Source organism: Lithobates pipiens, unplaced genomic scaffold, assembly GCF_037356315.1.
Source record: "Lithobates pipiens isolate NorthernLeopardFrog02 unplaced genomic scaffold, aLitPip1_a1.2 Scaffold_18, whole genome shotgun sequence".
Taxonomy (NCBI): Eukaryota; Metazoa; Chordata; class Amphibia; order Anura; family Ranidae; genus Lithobates; species Lithobates pipiens.
The window spans coordinates 253,322,667-253,341,641 of NW_027507758.1; the positions used below are offsets into that span (position 1 = coordinate 253,322,667).

At 45.0% G+C, this 18,975-nt stretch overlaps 1 protein-coding gene across 1 annotated transcript in view; it reads left to right on the forward strand.

Annotated features, from left to right (window-relative positions):
- AHI1 (Abelson helper integration site 1) overlaps window positions 1-18,975 on the forward strand; it is a 420,928-nt gene that overhangs the window by 88,927 nt on the left and 313,026 nt on the right. Inside the window, exon 8 of the mRNA XM_077486810.1 lies at window positions 15,516-15,611. Coding sequence (XP_077342936.1) covers window positions 15,516-15,611 — 96 coding nt within the window. The remainder of the gene's footprint in view (window positions 1-15,515; window positions 15,612-18,975) is intronic.

Sequence of the window (18,975 nt, forward strand, 5' to 3'; positions counted from 1 at the left end):
GGTGTGTTAAATTTTGGTGTTATCACTCTCACTTTCTCATACTGGTCACTGGAAGTTCAACATGGCACCTCAAGACAAGGTACTCTCTGAGGATCTGAAAAAGAATTGTTGCTCTACATAAAGATGGCCTGGGCTATAAGAAGATTTCAAGACCCTGAAACTGAGCTGCAGCACGATGGCCAAGACCATGCAGCAGTTTAACAGGACAAGTTGCACTCAGAACAGGCCTTGCCATGGTCAACCAAAGAAGTGGTGTGCATGTGCTCAGCGTCATATCCAGAGGTTGTCTTTAGGAAATGGACGTATGAGTGCTGCCAGCATTGCTGCAGAGGTTGAAGGGGTGGGGGGGTCAGCCTGTCAGTGCTCAGACCATACGCCGCACACTGCATCAAATTGGTCTGCATGGCCAGAAGGAAGCCTCTTCTAAAGATGATGCACAAGAAAGCCCGCAAACCATTTGCTGAAGACAAGCAGACCAAGGACATGGATTGCTGAAACCATGTCCTGTGGTCTGAGACCAAGATGAACTTATTTGGTTTAGATGGTGTCAAGCTTGTGTGGCGGCAACCAGGTGAGGCGTACAAAGACAAGTGTGTCTTGCCTACAGTCAAGCATTGTGGTGTGAGTGCCATGGTCTGGGACTGCATTTGTGCTGCAAACACTGGGGAGCTAAAGTTCATTGAGGGAACCATGAATGCCAACATGTACTGTGACATACTGAAGCAGAGCATGATCCCCTACCTTCAGAGACTGGACCATAGGGCAGTATTCCAACATAACGACCCCAAACACAACTCCAAGATGACCACTGCCTTGCTAAAGCAGCTAAGGGTAAAGGTGATGGACTGACCAATCATGCCTCCAGACCTAAACCCTATTGAGCAACTGTGGGGCATCCTCAAACAGAAGGTGGAGGAATGCAAGGTCTCTAACATCCACCAGCTCAGTGATGCTGTCATGGAGAAGCGGAAGAGGACTTCAGTGGCAACCTGTCAAGCTCTGGTGAACTCCATGCCCTAGAGCAGTGATGGCGAATCCTGGCACCCCAGATGTTTTGGAACTACATTTCCCATGATGCTCATACACTCTGCAGTGTAGTTGAACATCATGGGAAATGTAGTTCCAACACATCTGGGGTGCCAAGGTTTGCCATCACTGCCTTAGAGGGTTACGGCATTGCTGGAAAATAATGGTGGCTACACAAACAATTGACACTTTGGGGTGTACTCACGTTTGTTGCCAGCGGTTTAGCCATTAATGGCTGTGTGCTGAGCTATTTTGAGGGGAAAGCAAATTTACATGGTTATACAATACTGCCTACTACTACTACATTGTAGCAAAGTGTAATTTCTTCAGTGTTCCAGGGACTCTGTCCGGCCGCCTACGGGGGTCAGGAAGGAATTTTTGCCCCACTGGCACGTTTGGCTGCTACTGCCAGGGTTTTTTTTCGCCTTCCTCTGGAACAATCAGGAACAACCGTAGGTTAGCATACCCCTACCTCCGGCCTCCATTTCATTTTTCAACCTATCCTAGGATGACTACTCCAGATTACAGTCAGACTTCTTTTCTGAGTGGGGACCTTTACCTCAAGTAAAGGTAGCTGGAACAGCCAGCAACCGAATACAACTCCTTCCGCATCCATATAGGCATCCCCTGATCAACTTGCGCGCTAATAGCCTCAAGCACGGCGGCAAGTCTGATACCTAGCCCCTCCTCAGGATCAATACCCTGATCAGGATCATCATCTTTAGGCCCATAGTACCATCAACAGCATCCACAAACCATGTGCCACTTCAAATACTCAGCTGAAGTTCTGCACAGACTAAGGATCATCAACAAGACATTGCCATCTTCCATACAAAAAATACTTCAAAGAGAAGAACTATTAAAAACCGGACGACAAGCAACTCCCAACCACAGGAAGACATCTACTCAACCACTACAATTAGATTGCGCCTTGATTAACGCCAGGTCTGCAGTCAAACATAGACTGGAGGTACACGACTTCATCATCGAGAACAATGTAGACTGCCTCTTCATCACCAAAAGCTGGTTAACCTCTGACTGCCACACCATTCTCACCTAATTGGTGCTGGAAAACTACAGGATCCTAACCGAACACAGGATAGGGAAAAAAGGAGGAGGCCTAGCAGTGATCTTTAAAGGTCACCTGGATCTCACTAAACCATCATCTCAGAACCCAGTGCCTTTTATGGAAACCCTGACACTACATCTTCAACCAACACCCCATGACACCACTCATTTTCTACTGTGCTGCAGACCACTGGGACCAAAGTCCAATCTTCTTTCACCCCTCACGGAATCCTTCGCAATGCACACCCTAAAATTCAAAAATTTCCTGGCACTCTGAGATTTCAACCTTTGGGCAAACGAGCCCAAAGACCCCATCGCGACTGCCTACATCAATCAACTAGAAGAACTGGGTCTCCCGCAACTGATAAAGACTCCCACGCATGGGTCAGGACACACCCTGGACCTCATTTTCAAACAGACCATTGACGTCAACATACTCGACAACATAACACTGCCATGGACGGATCACACGCCATCAAATTCAAAATCACTACCAATGTCACCAACGAAAAACTGAATCCTGTAACAACAACGCACTGGACCAGATGGCATAAACTGTACTCTGAATCCTTCAAATCCGCTCTGTCCAACAAGATAACTACAATAACCTTAAACCACTCTACGGAGGAAACGCTCAACTCCCTGAACAGGGCATTGCTGCAATCAGCAGACTCGGTAGCACCAAAACGCAGGGCTCTCATCAGGGAAAAAAACTCTGGATGGTTTAATAGCCCCCTCGCCCGAAATAAAGCAAGAACGCAGAAGAGCGGAAAGAACATGGAGAAGAAATCCCACCGAGGAAAACCACTTTAACTACAAAGGTCTCACAGAGAATTATCGGAAAGCAATCTTCAAAGCCAAAAAGGACCACTTCTCATATACAATCTCAACGGCCGCAAACCAACCACGGGAACTGTTTAAACTAGTCAATCAATCAATGAATCCGGTGGGCCTAGAACCCCCAGAAAGTGAATCCCAGGATTACTGTGACAAACTGTCTGTCTGATTTTTTATTTTATTTTTTTCATTGATAAAGTCAAAACCATCAGGGAAACAATTTGTCAGAAGAAAACATCTGACCTCAGCCAGCAAATACATAAAGAGGATGTCTGCACCAACATACCGCAACCACCGAAATTTTCACTATCCCCAATTACCGTAGACACCGCAAAAAACATCATTAATAAACTGCGTGACAGTACCTCACCTATTGACATCATCCCCACAAAACTACTGAAAGAATGCTCCGACATCGTGGCTCCAACCATAACCCACCTCATAAACCGATCATTCCACGAAAGGATTGTTCCCAGCATCCTCAAACAAGGCATCGTCAGACCTCTACTCAAGAAACCAAACCTGGACCCTCAGGATCCAAACATCCGTAAGCCAATTAGCTGTAGTACATCAGCTACAACTCCACCTGGATACTTACAATTTCCTGGACCCGCTGCAATCCGCCCGGGTCATGGAACAGAAACAGCACTTCTTAAGATTTAGGACAATGCCCTCGAAGTAGCAGATGACGGAGAGCCGTGTCTCCTCGTACTGCTAGACCTAAGTGCAGCGTTTGATACAGTAGATCACAATACTCAACTCGTCCGCCTTACAGAAGTAGCCGGAATCCAAGACATAGATCTCCAATGGTTCGTGTCCTTCCTAGGAAATCTGTCAGACAGTGAAACTATGAAAATTCCTCTCCGAAACTCGGGCAGTCACCTGCGGAGTCCCTCAAGGCTCTCCTTTGTCACCCGTTCTCTTCAACATTTTACATTCCCCCACTCCTTCAAATCATCAGATGCTCCGATCTCTTCTTCCACTCTTACGCTGACGACACGCAACTTTATTTCCGGATCAATGGAAAAAAAGATCACCAACAACAACTTGAAAACTGCCTCAAATCAATAGAGGACTGGATGACCACTAACTCCCTCCAGCTGAACGAATCAGACAGAGCTTCTTATCTTACACCTAAATCATAAGCCCGCAACCAAAACCTGCTGGTCTCCACCAACCGTCTTTGGGCAGACTATCTCCCCAAAGACCAAAGCGAAGAGTCTCGGGGTTATTTTAGACGCACAAATGTCAATGGATGCGCAAATAGGAGCAGTAGTCAGTGGATCTCACCACCTGCTGCGCATGCTTCACAGACTCATCCCTTTTATCCCAAAGAATGACAAAGCAGTGGTTGTTGGAACAATCATTAATTCACGACTGGACTACGCAAACTTGCTTTACATAGGATTACCACAATATCAACTTGCGCGATTACAACTGATCCAAAACACAGCGGCAAGGCTGATAACAGGAAAGAAACCCTGGGAATCCATCTCTCTTTCGCTGAGGAGCTTACATTGGCTAACTGTAAAAAATCGGATCACGTTCAAGACCCTTTGCCTCACCCACAAATGCGTGCATAGAGAAGCTCCGCAATACCTAATGGAGAAAATAAATAATTACACACCAAACCGCAGTCTTTGATCAGCCAACAAAAACCTCCTCCTCGTGCCCAAAGCCCGGTATAAATCCAAGGGGGATCGGAGATTCGCTGTTCAAGGGCCTCGGCTATGGAATGCTCTACCAATCAACATCCGTCTGGAAGAAAATCACCTGGCTTTTAGGAAAAAACTCAAGACCTTTCTCTTTTAGCAGATGATCAAAGCTCGCCACAGCGCCTAGAGGCGATTCAGTTCGCATTGTGCGCTATACAAGTATTTCATTCATTCATTCATTCAGTGTTGTCACATGAAAAGATATAATAAAATATATACAAAAATGTGAGGGGTGTACTCATTTTCGTGATTTACTGTGTGTGTGTGTGTGTGTGTGTATGTATGTGTGTGTGAGTGTGTATGTGTATGTGTGTATATATATATATATATATATATATATATATATATATATATATATATATATATATATATATATTATACAGGGCTCAAAATTTCAAGTCCTGAGCTACTAGCCAGGCCTTAAGGGTTACTCGTGAACCAATGCCCCACCCCTAAACACGCCCTCATAAATTATCTTATGAAATGACACTTAAATGTTTTATGCAGAATTAAGTTACAAAAATAAATATTAACAACAATTTTATCTTTATTTAGTGCAGCCTCACTTGTGCCCCTCAATGCAGCCTCATCTGTGCCCAATTATTTACCTCCGTGCTAAGTGTATAGACTAGCACTCCTATTCCCAAACTTAAACGGTTGTAAAGTCAGAAGGTTTTTTATCCTAAGGCATTCTCTGCATTAAGATAAAAAGCATTGTGTGTGCAACAGCCGCACCAATACTTGCCTGAGGTCCCTCTCTCTCCACCAGTGTGTCAGCCGTCAGTGATTGTCCCTCCTGATTGGCTCGGGTTCCCCCATAGCAAGCTGCTTGCTGTAGGGGCACTGAACAGAATGGAGTTGCCAGGATCACAGAAGAGGAACCTGAGGAGGATCCGGCTGCTCTGTGCAAATCCACTGCAACAGGTCAGGTAAGTATACTGCAGTGACGTAATTGGAGATTTTGATAGACTCTTGGCTCTTTTGACACCGTTTTTGCACTTCTCGATCTGTTGCTGTGAAACATTTGGACACTCCAGAGTTCAGGGCTAGGCAGCTCTCCTATTGTTATGGTAATTATGCACTTCTCCTCTGTGGCAGCAGCAATCATTCATCCTGAGCCAGCTTATGGCCAGCCCTCTCTAATCGGTATACATCTGCTACCTCTGAACACTCCTCTTCCTCGGCAGCCCTGCACCTGCCTCTACATCTGCGGGGGGATACCATTATTGCCTAGAATGTTGACTGTGGATGAATTTGTTAGCTTTGCATATAACTGACTTTTTGTAACTATTACTTTACTGCAGGCTTTGTAAGTACTACAAAGCCTGACCATAAACATCATTGTAAGTACTGCTTTGTAACTGGCTTTGCATGTACTACTTTATAATTGGCCTTGTAAGTACTGCTTTGTAACTGGCTTTTGTATGTACTGCTTTGTAACTGGCTTTGCAGGTAATACTTTGTATAAATTGGATACGCTGCGCAAAAAAATGCAATTAATAACGTACACTAATACTATGTGAAATACCTCCAAATTATTAAATCAAATAGGAAATAAATCTCAGATAAGGGAATACATAAAATAAATGCACATGGCATACAATAAAAACTACATTTGAAGTGCTCCCGCTAATTGCCGAAAAGGGGGTAAATCAGCTCCAGTGTGAAAGTGAATGGAGCAGCTGTTTTAGGGCGGTTTGCTGGCGCTTTTTTTAACGCTATAGCGCCTGCAAAATGCTCCAGTGAGAAGGGGCTCTAAATGAAAAAGGACCGAAAATTTTGAAAAAAAAAAAAGCTAATTTTTCTTAGTTTCTGTGATAAAATTTTGCAAATGATTAATTTTTCTTCATACGTTTTGGCCACAATTTATACTGCTACATATCTTTGGTAAAAATAACCCAAATTAGTGGATATTATTTGGTCCTTGTGAAAGTTAGAGAATCTACAAGCTGTGAGGCAAATCATAAAAAATTGATCACACCTGATGTACTGGTGGCCTTTCTAATTTCTTGCAACCTTAACAAGCCAGGAAAGTACAAATATGCCCCAAATGACCCCTTTTTTGAAAGTAGACATTCCGATGTATTCCCCACAATTCTTTGCAAAATAATTTTTTCCCCCCACAAAATTGTCATTGTAATAGGCTATTTCTCTCACGTGGCATGTGTATACCACAAGTGACACCCCAAAATACATTCTGATACTCCTCCTAAGTATTATGATACCACATGTGTGGTACTTTTACACAGTCTAGCCACTAGAGAGGCCCAACATGCAGGGAGCACCATCAGGTGTTCTAGGAGCATAAATTACACATCTAACTAACTTGTTAACTACCTATTACAATTTTGAAGGTCCTGGAGCACCAGCACAATGACACGTGGCACTTATGACAGATGTCACTGATACGTGGCACTGATGACACGTGACACTGATGTGGCAATGATAACAGGTGGCAATGATAACAGATGGCACGTGACACTGACAGGTGGCACTGATGACAGATGGCACTGGGGACAGATGGCACTGACATGTGGCACTGGGGACACATAGCACTGATAGGTGGCACAGGGGACAGATGGCACTGATGGGTACTGTGGGCATGTGTTTTTTTTTTTTTTTTTTTGTGTGTGTGCTACTGTGTTAGTGCTCAAACACTCACGCTGCAGCCACAGGTCGCTCTCCCTCCTCACACGCGGTCTCTGTGTGAGGAGGGAGAGCCAGCAATGAGATGATCTCATATGTTTACATATGAGATCTTCTCACATTGGACACTCTGATCGTGTGCTAAATGGCCGCTGTGATTGGCCATTTAACATGATCTGTGATTGGCTGTGTCCAAGGGACACCACCAACACAGATTTTCCCCCGATGCACGGCCACGGCGGCGACCGGGGAACTAGTAAAGAGGAGGACGTCCAGGGACACCAATTCAGCACTGCGCTGTAGCTGTCTTTTGGCTATAGTTCTGGCATGTAGTGGTTAATGACATATATGAATACTTTATACCAGCACAGTAGTACTTTTGGTGTATTATTTGTTTACGCTTATTTCTTTTGAGCACAGTGCTGCACCAGGCACTTTAAATTTAGTTTTTATTGTATGCCATATGCATTCATTTTATGTATTCACTTACCGTATATACTCGAGTATAAGCCGAGATTTTCAGCCTCTTTTTTTAGGCTGAAAGTGCACCCCTCGGCTTATACTCGAGTCACTGCCATCTGTCTACCCGATCAGCGTGTCGAGCAGACAGACGGCGGCCATTCCCCTATTCAAAAGCCGCGCCTCCCTGTCTGTGATAGGCGGAACACTCAATTTTCCAGCAGTCAGTGGTCCGCCTATCACGGACATCCGCTCATCCTCATACTACGGACGAGGATGAGAGGATGTCCGTGATAGGCGGAACACAGACTGCTGGGAAATTGAGTGTTCCGCCTATCACAGACGGAGGCGTGGCTTTTGAACAGGGGAATGGCCGCCGTCTGTCACAGACGAGAAGAGGTGCGGCGATCCTGGCATGGCCGCCGTATATGCAGAAGGACACAGGCTTAGGACACATGTAGGCTGGACACACAGGGCTGGACACACAGGGCTGGACACACAGGGCTGGACACACAGGGCTGGACACACAGGGCTGGACACAGTGATGGACAGGCATGTCTCTCGGCTTATACACGAGTCAATAAGTTTTCCCATTTTTTTTGTGGTAAATTAGGGGCCTCTGCTTATATTCGGATCGACCTATACTCGAGTATATACGGTATCTGATATTTATTTATTTCCTATTTGATTTAATAACGTGGAAGTATTACACATAGTGTCGCTGTACGCTATTCTTAATATAATTTTAGCGCAACATATCTAATTTATTAATTTGTCTTTGCACGATATATGTGACGTGTTTAACGCTAGCAGCTTTTGGATAATTTATTCAATTTAAGTGGCTGGGCAGTGGTGGCTCACGAGATTTCTTCCATTTAGGTAATACTTTGTAACTGGCTTTGCAGGTACTACTTTGTAACTGGCTTTGTGAGTACTGGTTTGTACTTGGCCTTGTAAGTACCGCTATGCAACTGGCTTTGTGAGTACGGTTTTGCAACTGGCTTTTTAACTACTACATTCAAATTTTTAAAGCAACCTACAACTCTATTAACCGGTTCCTGACCGCCGCACGCCGATGTACGTCAGCAAAATGGCACGGGCAGGCATATTGGCGTACAGGTACGTCGAATCTTTAATGCCACCCTGCCATCGTGAGCGCCGGCGGTGCACTCGCGTGCTGGTCGGGACCCCCGTGAGTCCGGTCGCGTGTCCCGCTGACTCAATCTCAGCGGGCATACCCGCGATCGTCTCATGGGGCGGCTGAACGGAGAAATGCCGTTGTAAACAGCATTTCGCCGTTCTGCCTAGCAACTAGTGACGCTGATCTCTGCTCCATGTGATTGGAGCAGAGATCAGTGTTCACTAAATGAAAGCCCAGCCCCCCACAGTTAGTAACACACCCCTAGGAACACTTAACCCCTACACTGCCACCCACTGGTTAACCCCTTCACTGCCAGTGCCATTTACACAGGAATCACTGCATTTATATAGCAGTGATTGCTGTATAATTGACAATGGTCCCAAAAATGTGTCAAAAATGTCCGATGTGTCCACTATAATGTCGCAGTCACAATAAAAATCGCTGATCGCCGCTATTACTATTAAAAAAGAAATGAATAAAAATGCCATAAAACTATCACTATTTTGTAAACGCTATAACTTTTGCGCAAACCAATCAATAATCGCTTATTGCGTTTTTGTTTTTTTTTTACCAAAAATATGTAGAAGAATACGTATTGGCCTAAACTGAGGGAAAAACATTTTTTATATATATTTATGGGGGATATTTATTATAACAAAAAGTAAAAAATAATGCGTTTTTTTTTTTTTTCAAAATTGTCGCTCTATTTTTGTTTATAGCGCAAAAAATAAAAACCGCAGGGGTGATCAAATACCACCAAAAGAAAGCTCTATTTGTGGGGAAAAAAAGACGGCAATTTTGTTTGGGAGCCACGTCGCATGACCGCGAATTTGTCAGTTAAAGCGACACAGTGCCAAATCGCGAAATGTGGTCTGGTCTTTGACCAGCAAAATGGTCCGGGCTGAAGTGGTTAAAATGTTTGGTAACTAATGCTTTAGAAATTCTGGTTCGAAAGTACTAGTTTCCAAACCCTGTTCTAAATCAATAGTTCCCAAACCCTGGTCTAAGGCTACATTCACATGGGCGTTTAGCCACAGTATGAATGGCAGGAATCTGCTGATAAGTTTTTTCATTCAACACAGCAGGCTAAATGGAAAAAAAAAAACTAAGATCGCTGTACTAATACACGTGATATTGGGGGGTATTTACGAAAGGCAAATCCACTTTGCACTACAAGTGCACTTGGAAGTGCAGTCACTGTAAATCCGAGGGGGATATGCAAGGAACATAAAAAACAGCATTTTAGCTTGCACATGATTGATAAAATCAGCAGAGCTTGCCCTCATTTCATATATACCCCTCAGATTTGCAGCGACTGCACTTCCAAGTACACTTGTAGTGCAAAGTGGATTGGCCTTCCGTAAATAACCCCCATTGTGTGTGGCGATCTCCCCTGCTGAGCTATTGTGTTCTGACTGGGGAAATGACCCCCGCCAAAATGCACTGATCAGCATTGGAGTAATTGGGGGGAGCTAAGGTGGGAAGGTGCAAACATTTGGGTGATCTGAAGTGTGAACGTGCTTCAATTGGGACTGTTCTGAGGTGTGAAGGTGCAGGATTTTGGGCTGATCTGAGGTGTGAGGGTGTAGGAATTGGGGCTGATATGAGGTGTGCAGGTACAGGCATTTGGACTGATCTGAGGTGTGAAGGGACAGGAATTGAGGCTGGTGTGAAGGTGCAGAAATTGGGGTGATCTGAGGTTTGAAGATGCAGAAATTGGGGCTGATCTGAGGCGTGAAGGTGCAGGAATTGGGGTGGGTGACTTTTTAAAGTAAGTCTGTAGTTCCAGTCCCCTATTGCCTGTACCCACACAGAGCATTACTTACCCAGCCAACCTTTGCCTCTTTCGTAGAACATACCGGCTGCTGGGGAAAAGTGTAGACTGGTCCCCCCCCCCCCCCCCCCGGGTCCTTTCAGCTGCTACAGAGAAGACAGAGTGGCTGGGCTCACTCCATCATGTTGGGGATCTGAGCCAACAGCCCAGCATCCCTGTGGTATGCAGGTGGAGACGGTAGTCCCATCCACTTTTACTAGATGAAAATCCCCCAGTGTTTGCAGAGAAAGGCTGATATCCTCCTGTCCCAATGCCAGACCTTTTTTCTGGGGTTGTGTCAGTGGAAACCGAAGTCCCATCCACTACCACAGGAAATCCATCTTCTCTTAGTTGAGGGCAGAGGCCAGCAGCACTCTGCCCTGTTGCAAGCTGTTCTGCTGGGTTGCTGTCAGTGGAGACCACAGTCCCATCCACCGATTATCAGCTTAAGCTGCAGTTGTGAGGTGCCTGTTGGATTCTCTCCCTGGAGCTCCTGTGGAGTTGATTGTTGTGGGCAAAGGCCAGTAGTGTTCTGCCCAGCTGTTTCACTGGGAATTATACTGAAAGGTCGGTGGCCTTGCACAAATCCTTCAGGGTTGTTGTATGCAGAGGACAACAGCGCCATGCTCTGAAGCCAGCTTTTCTGCTGGAGGTTCACTGGGTTGTTCCTACTCTGCAGAAAAGTCTATTAAATTCCCAGTCTCTGGAACTAGTGTTTGAGGATAGAGGTTTACCATCTTCTGTCTGTGGAACACAGAAGATGTTACCGATGCTCGTCAGAGGTTAGCAGAACTCTGCTCTGTTGTCAACACCATTATTTCTGTGGTCTGTGGCTGGGGAGTTAGGATGGTTTCCTCTTCTTCCGAGGCCTTGAACTGCAGCTGGGAAGATGAGCCGACAGCTACATCTCCCTTACCCTTATCCAGCTGCTGGATAGACTCATTCCTCCATCCAAGATCATCCTGTGCAGAAACTGGTTCATCAAGGTCAGTCAACACTTGCTGCATCCGCCATAAGAGCTCTGCTTCCATAGCTGGAGATGGGCAAAGCACATTGTTACTCTGCCCCATAGCCATCACTTCAGCCAGGATTTCAGAGCTGTTGGCTTGTACTTCCCGATAGTCCCAGGCAAAGGGAGCCTAGCCCTGCTGCTGAGCAGAGTCTAGCAGCTGTTTGTAGGTGATCTCCAGCTCCCATTCCTGAACGGCTAAAAGCTACAAATTTTCTTGTGCCCAGAGCACTTCTGGGACATTCAGTCTTCGGTCTCTGTAATCCAAGATTTCCTCCAAACGTCACGCCAGATCACCCCAAAAGTCAGGGTCCTTGGACAGTCTCCAGTACAATAGTCCCGGGCCGTCATAGTCAAAGCCTTCTGTGGGGCTGTTGTCTAATGTCCATGGGCACACTTGGGCTAAATACCTGCAGAGGTCTTTGTAGCTCTCCTCCAGCCACATCTCTGCCCGGATAAACCTGCTTAACTCAGCTGTCCATTCCTGGTTTCAGTTGTTCTCTCTATAACAGCACTCGCACTTCATACTGCAACCAGTACCTTATGTGGCTAGAGGGGAGAATTTTTCCCTGGTGGCGCTGCTTGTGGTCTAGCACCATCTTCCAGAGTTCCCAGCGAACAGAATCATACTATCCCAGCAGGACATTCATTGACACTGGTCCCCTGTGCTGTATCTGCATCTCTCGCAACCTCCTTTCGAATTCCTCTTCCATGTCGGCTGGTATCTGTACCACTCCTCTTATCCTATCTGGACCTTGGATCCCGGTGGTGGTTTGGATATGTTCACAGCAAGGAAGCACTATCCAACTGCTGTTGCCAATGTGACGGACCCCGTACTCTGTACTTACGGGGTACCCCGTAAGAGGAGTACGTCTGCCGTAATAAGCTTCCCTTGCCCCGGTACTGAGACATCAGTGCAGGGTGGTAAGAAACATAAGACTGTTTATTCAAACACAGGCACAAAGAGACATACGCTCAGAGGACAATACCCCCTTGTTTGCAAAATTACACAGAGCGGGGTAAAGCTACATTCAGTAACAAGAGATACAGCCTTTAGGAAGGGCTGCAGGAGAAATCCCCCCTCCCCTCTAGTAGCTAACAGCCGACAGTGGTTTCATTAACCCCGAAGCTAATCCACACAAGCATATACATCCCATAATCGTTTGCTCCCATCGCAGACAGAAACAATAGGACAATGGGATAGAGACACTTAACGTTAAGCACGCAACAACCCCCATACCATCTCAAACTATCTAGCACTGGTCTTTGAGACACCCCTACAATATTCTAGCAGTCTGAAAGGTGGAATTATTTGTTTGGTATGGAATTGGTATGATCTGAGGTGTGAAGGTGCAGGAATTGGGGCTGATCTGAGGTGTGACGGTGCAGGAATTGGGGCTGATCTAAGGTGTGAAGGTGCAGGAATTCAGATCATGCCCAATTCCTGTACCATTATACCTCAGATCAGGCCCAATTCCTGCACCTTTACACCTTAGATCATCCCCAATTCCTGCACCTTCACACCTCAGATCAGGCCCCAACTCCTGCACCTTCACACCTCAGATCAGCCCCAATTCCTGCACCTTCACACCTCAGATCAGGCCCAATTCCTGCACCTTCACACTTCAGATCAGGCCCAATTCCTGCACCTTCACACCAGCCCCTATTCCTGCACCTCCACACCTTAGATCAGCCCCAATTCCTGCTCCTTCGCACTTCAGATCAGGCCCATTTCATGCACGTTCACACCTCAGGTCACCCCATTTCATGCACGTTCACACCTCAGGTCACCCCATTTCATGCACGTTCACACCTCCGGTCAACCCAATTCCTGCACCTTCACACCACAGGTCACCTCAATTCCTGCACCTTCACACTTCAGATCAGGCCCAATTTCTGCACCTCCACATCAGCCCCAATTACTGCACCTTCACACCTCAGATCATGCCGATTCCTGTACCATTATACCTCAGAAGTGCAAAGGAGCAGTATTTGGGGCTGATCTGAGATGTGAATGTGCAGGAATTGGGGCTGATGTGGAGGTGCAGGAACTGGGCCTGATCTGAAGTGTGAAGGTGCAGGAATTGGGGTGACCTGAGGTGTGAAGGTGCAGGAATTGGGGTGACCTGAGGTGTGAAGGTGCAGGAATTGGGGTGAACTGAGGTGTGAAGGTGCAGGAATTGGGGTGACCTGAGGTGTGAAGGTGCAGGAATTGGGGTGACCTGAGGTGTGAAGGTGCAGGAATTGGGGTGACCTGAGGTGTGAAGGTGCAGGAATTGGGGTGACCTGAGGTGTGAATGTGCAGGAATTGGGGTGACCTGAGGTGTGAAGGTGCAGGAATTGGGGTGACCTGAGGTGTGAATGTGCAGGAATTGGGGTGACCTGAGGTGTGAAGGTGCAGGAATTGGGGTGACCTGAGGTGTGAAGGTGCAGGAATTGGGGTGACCTGAGGTGTGAAGGTGCAGGAATTGGGGTGACCTGAGGTGTGAAGGTGCAGGAATTTTGGGGAGACCTGAGGTGTGAAGGTCCAGGAATTAGGGCTGGTCTGAGGTGTGATGGTCCAGGAATTGGGGCTGGTGTGAAGGGTGCAGGAATTGGGGCTGATCTGAGGTGTGAAGGTGCAGTAATTGGGGCTGGTGTGAAAGGTGCAGGAATTGGGGTGACCTGAGGTGTGAAGGTACAGGAATTGGGGTGACCTGAGGTGTGAAGGTGCAGGAATTGGGGTGACCTGAGGTGTGAAGGTGCAAGAATTAGAGTGACCTGAGGTGCGAGGGTGCGGGAATTGGGGTGACCTGAGGTGTGAAGGTGCGGGAATTTTGGGGTGACCTGAGGTGTGAAGGTCCAGGAATTAGGGCTGATCTGAGGTGTGAAGCTCCAGGAATTGGGGCTGGCGTGAAGGGTGCAGGAATTGGGGTGACCTGAGGTGTGAAGATGCAGGAATTGGGGTGACCTGAGGTGTGAAGGTGCAAGAATTGGAGTGACCTGAGGTGTGAAGGTACAAGAATTGGAGTGACCTGAGGTGTGAAGGTGTGGGAATTTTGGGGTGACCTGAGGTGTGAAGGTCCAGGAATTGGGGCTGGTGTGAAGGGTGCAGGAATTGGGGCTGATCTGAGGTGTGAAGGTGCAGGAATTGGGGTTGATCTTGGATGTTATTTCACAGAAGTTCTTAGCTTGCACATTAATTTCAACCAGTAAGTGACCACTGATCTTTAAAAGCTTAATGTTAATTTCATACTACTATTCAAGTAGTTCTTCCTGCTCTGCTGCTCTCTGTTATCTGCTATTATGTGCTTGCGTTTGCCTCTATCTAGCCTTTTATGCTACCATGGTAGTGCTAGAAAATGACAGTCATCTATAAGTGACTGGCTTACTGTCATTTAAGCATTTTTAGAATATTGTTGTAAGTGACATTAAACTCTTTCACTTCTTATAAGTCATACAGCTTCCATGGTAATATGCAAATTTGAAAGAGATGGAAATGTATATATGGTGTATGGCTTTATTGCTATTATAAGGTAGGGCGTTGAGTATAATTGTGTATAGGAGGTGGCATAACTTAAAGGTTTTAGTGTTTCTACACTGGTAATTTTATAATGGATAAAAAAAACGTGGGTAGTGTCTATCATCACTACCAACCACGTTCTTAGTATATTACTAATTGCAAAACGATAGGTGTACACTGTACTTCAATTAACAGGGAAGTTTACGATTTTGTAAATTCAGCATATTCTCATATGTTAAATGTTTTTTAAATGTTTTGATGCATACTCCTATTCTGAATTTCAAAAAATTTGTTTCTAGATTCTTGATGTAGCCAGTGAAGATGGTACAGTCACAAATTCAGATTTTCACGTAAAAGAGAGAGGATTCCATAAGATTGCATGGGCTTTTTTAAAGGTATTTGTCTTTTTTTCCAGGCATGTGATATGCTTTTTTGCTGTAACATAGTTAATTTATAAAGACAAGTTGTCATCACATAATCTATTTTCATACATTAGATCAGGGGTGTCCAAACTTTTTTCAAAGAGGGCCAGATTTGATGAAGTGAACACGCATGAGGGCAGACCACTTTGCCTGACATTCTTAGAACCATTAAAATTGGACACGGTCGGACATTGATCGGACATTCCGACAACAAAATCCATAGATTTTTTTCAGACGGATGTTGGCTCAAACTTGTCTTGCATACACACTGTCACACAAAGTTGGTTGGAAATTGCAAACGTCAAGAACGCGGTGACGTACAACATGTGCGACAACCCGAGAAAAATGAAGTTCAATAGCCAGTGTGGCTTTTCTGCTTGATTCCGAGCATGCGTGGAACTTTGTGTACACACGATCTGAATTTCCGTCAATTTATTTATTTTTTTCTGAAAATTTGAGATCCAGATCTCAAACTTTGTGTGACGGAAATTCCAATGGAAAATGTCCGATGGAGCCTACACATGGTTGGAATTTCCGACAAAAAGCTCCCATCGAACGTTTTCCATCAGAAAATCCGACCCTGTGTACTGGGCATAAGTGTGTTTGTATGAGCACTAATATACTGCCCAGCAAGAATTATCTTGCCTTTGTGGCTGTGTGTGGGGAAGAGATGAGCTTGAGCTTATTTGGCTATACTGTATTTATCGGCTTATAACACGCACCTTCACTTTAAGAGGGAAGTTTCAGGAAAAAAAATCTTAAATTTTAAAGAACTGTGACGCAAAATAAGGGTCAGTGCCCATCAATGCAGCCTAATCAGTGCCCATCTGCAGCCTCACCATTGCCATGAATGCAGCCTCACAGGTGCCATGAATGCAGCCCCACCTTTGCCATGAATGCAGGAAACCCTGTTGCCTTGAAGGCAGCACCCCCCGTTGTTTTGAATGTAGCACCCCCAACAGACGTACAGGAGAAAATTCTGTTTTCTCGGCAGACTCTTTAATAGAAAGTCTCGCCTTCTATGATGGACAGAACAGTCATCCAATGGCAGCGCAGGAGACGGGACTTCCTTTTACAGAGGCTGCCGTGTAAACAGGAAATACTCCTGTATGTATGGCACTCGTCCCACCCCCTCCCTCCCTGTCCCCTCCAAGGCAGCCAGCATGTACATCTTTTATGATTTATACATGTCAGAATTACCAGACAGGCCATGCGAAACTGGAACGCGGGACTTTGGACATGCCTGCATTAGATAAACACTGTGCCAAAAACAGTTCAAAAACATGTTTGGCTACTGTTGTCTGTTAAAATAATTTGTGCTGACAGGTGGTCACCATGTTGAATTATTTTTTCAACTGCCTTCTTAGTAGTTACTGTGTGAAAGAACAAATACTTAACAAATCTATAAGGGGGGGGGGTATTTATAAAGTAACAGTATGAACATACTTCTGCTTAACCACTTCAGACCCAGGACGATTCTGACATTTATGTAAAAATTAAATTTTTTTTTTTTTTTTTTGCTAGAAAGATTCTCAGAACCCTCGGATATATAATTTCTGAAAGCAAAGGCCCTGGAGAATAACGGCTGTAGCAAGTTTATATATCGCACGATATTTGCGCAGCATTTTATCAAATGCAGATTATCAGGAAAAAATACTTTAATTTTAGAAAATCCCCCAAAAAAAAAAAAAAGTGAGCTCTGTGCATTTGTAGAGCAGCTTGACACATAAAGGTGAACATACAACCTTCAAATAAACATATAAACAACAAAGTGCAGCGCTTCCTGTAATACAGTGAATTAATTTATGACAGTCCTGAGAGCTAATTTGAGTTCTATAATATATCTGTGACTTGATCATATGCTCAGTGAATAACTCCAGCAATATGTCTGATAAGTTATACGCTTACCAGAAAGTGGAAAAAAATTCAGCAGAGAAGTAAAACACCCAGTTTGTCTGTAAACAATTTGTCACAACATGTGAACCCCCACCAATCTATGCACTCACTAGATCAACAGTGGTAATACGCCTTAAGAAGTTACTCTGAGACATCCCATCCCGGTGTGCCGGTAGAATGGTGGCCCACAATTGGATTGAGCACTATATAAAAAGCTCATCAATGGGAGCCCAAAAATGCTTATATAGTGTAGTATTTATTTAAAATCAAATAAAAACCGCTGCAGCATAATACAAAATAGGCCAAAAAAAACCCAACGTATATAGCGTGCGACTGCTCCTTCCACAAGGAAGCGGTGGTGATAGTGCCAGTACGTATGCTCCTCCCAACATTTTTCGTGCTCTAGCGCATTATCAAGGGAATCGCCAACCGACAAATTTTAGAGCATACAAACACAATATAATACCCACAGTTTGGTAAAATATAAAAAGTTATTGTTATGCTGACTAAATGGATACCTAACATGTCACGCTATAAAATTGTGCATGCCTGTGGAATGGTAAGAAACTGCGACACATTAACCCCTTCATGCCTAAGCCTTTTTCTGACACTTGTTGCTTACAAGTTTAAAATCATATTTTTGAATGCAAACACTTAGAACCCCATTCATTATATATATTTTTTTAGCAGAGACCCTAGAGAATAAAATGGCGATTGTTGCAATATTTTATGTGACACTATATTTGCGCAGCGGTCTTTGCAGAGAGTACTTTGAAGTTGCTGCGACTTGTAGTCACACATATATGAATGGTACTCATTGAAAATCATAGGGTATGACTTGTCATGCAACTTTGCAGTCCCAAGTTGCAAAGCAAGTCGCACAAGTGTGAAAGGCGCCTTAAAATTGCACACATTTGTTGAATGGCGACAACCGACAGTACCTAAAAATCTCCATAGGCGACGATTTAACATTTTTTACAGATTACCAAAGCAGTTCTTAGGTGAAAATTATTGCTCTCGCTCTAACAATTGCGGTGATACCTCACATGTGTGGTTTAACTTCTGTTTACATTTGCAGGCGTGAATTATGTATGCATTCACTTCTGCATGCGAGCATGGAGGGATGGGACGCTTTACATTTTTTTTTTTTTTTTTTTTACACTGCCCCTTTAAAATTTTGAATTTTTGATTAAACCTGAGTGCTTTCACACTGGGGCAGTGTGCTTGCAGGATGGGAAAAACAGTCCTGTAAACAGCATCTTTGGGGCGGTGCTGGAGCAGTGTATAAACCGCTCCTCCACTGCCCCTGACCATTAAAATGAATGAGCAGCGCTGCTGAAGCTCCTGTAAAGCAATTCGGCAGTGACGCATCACGGGCGCTATTAACTTTTTCTTCGGCCGCTAGCAGGGGTTAAAAGTGGACGTTTTAGCAGCGCTTTAC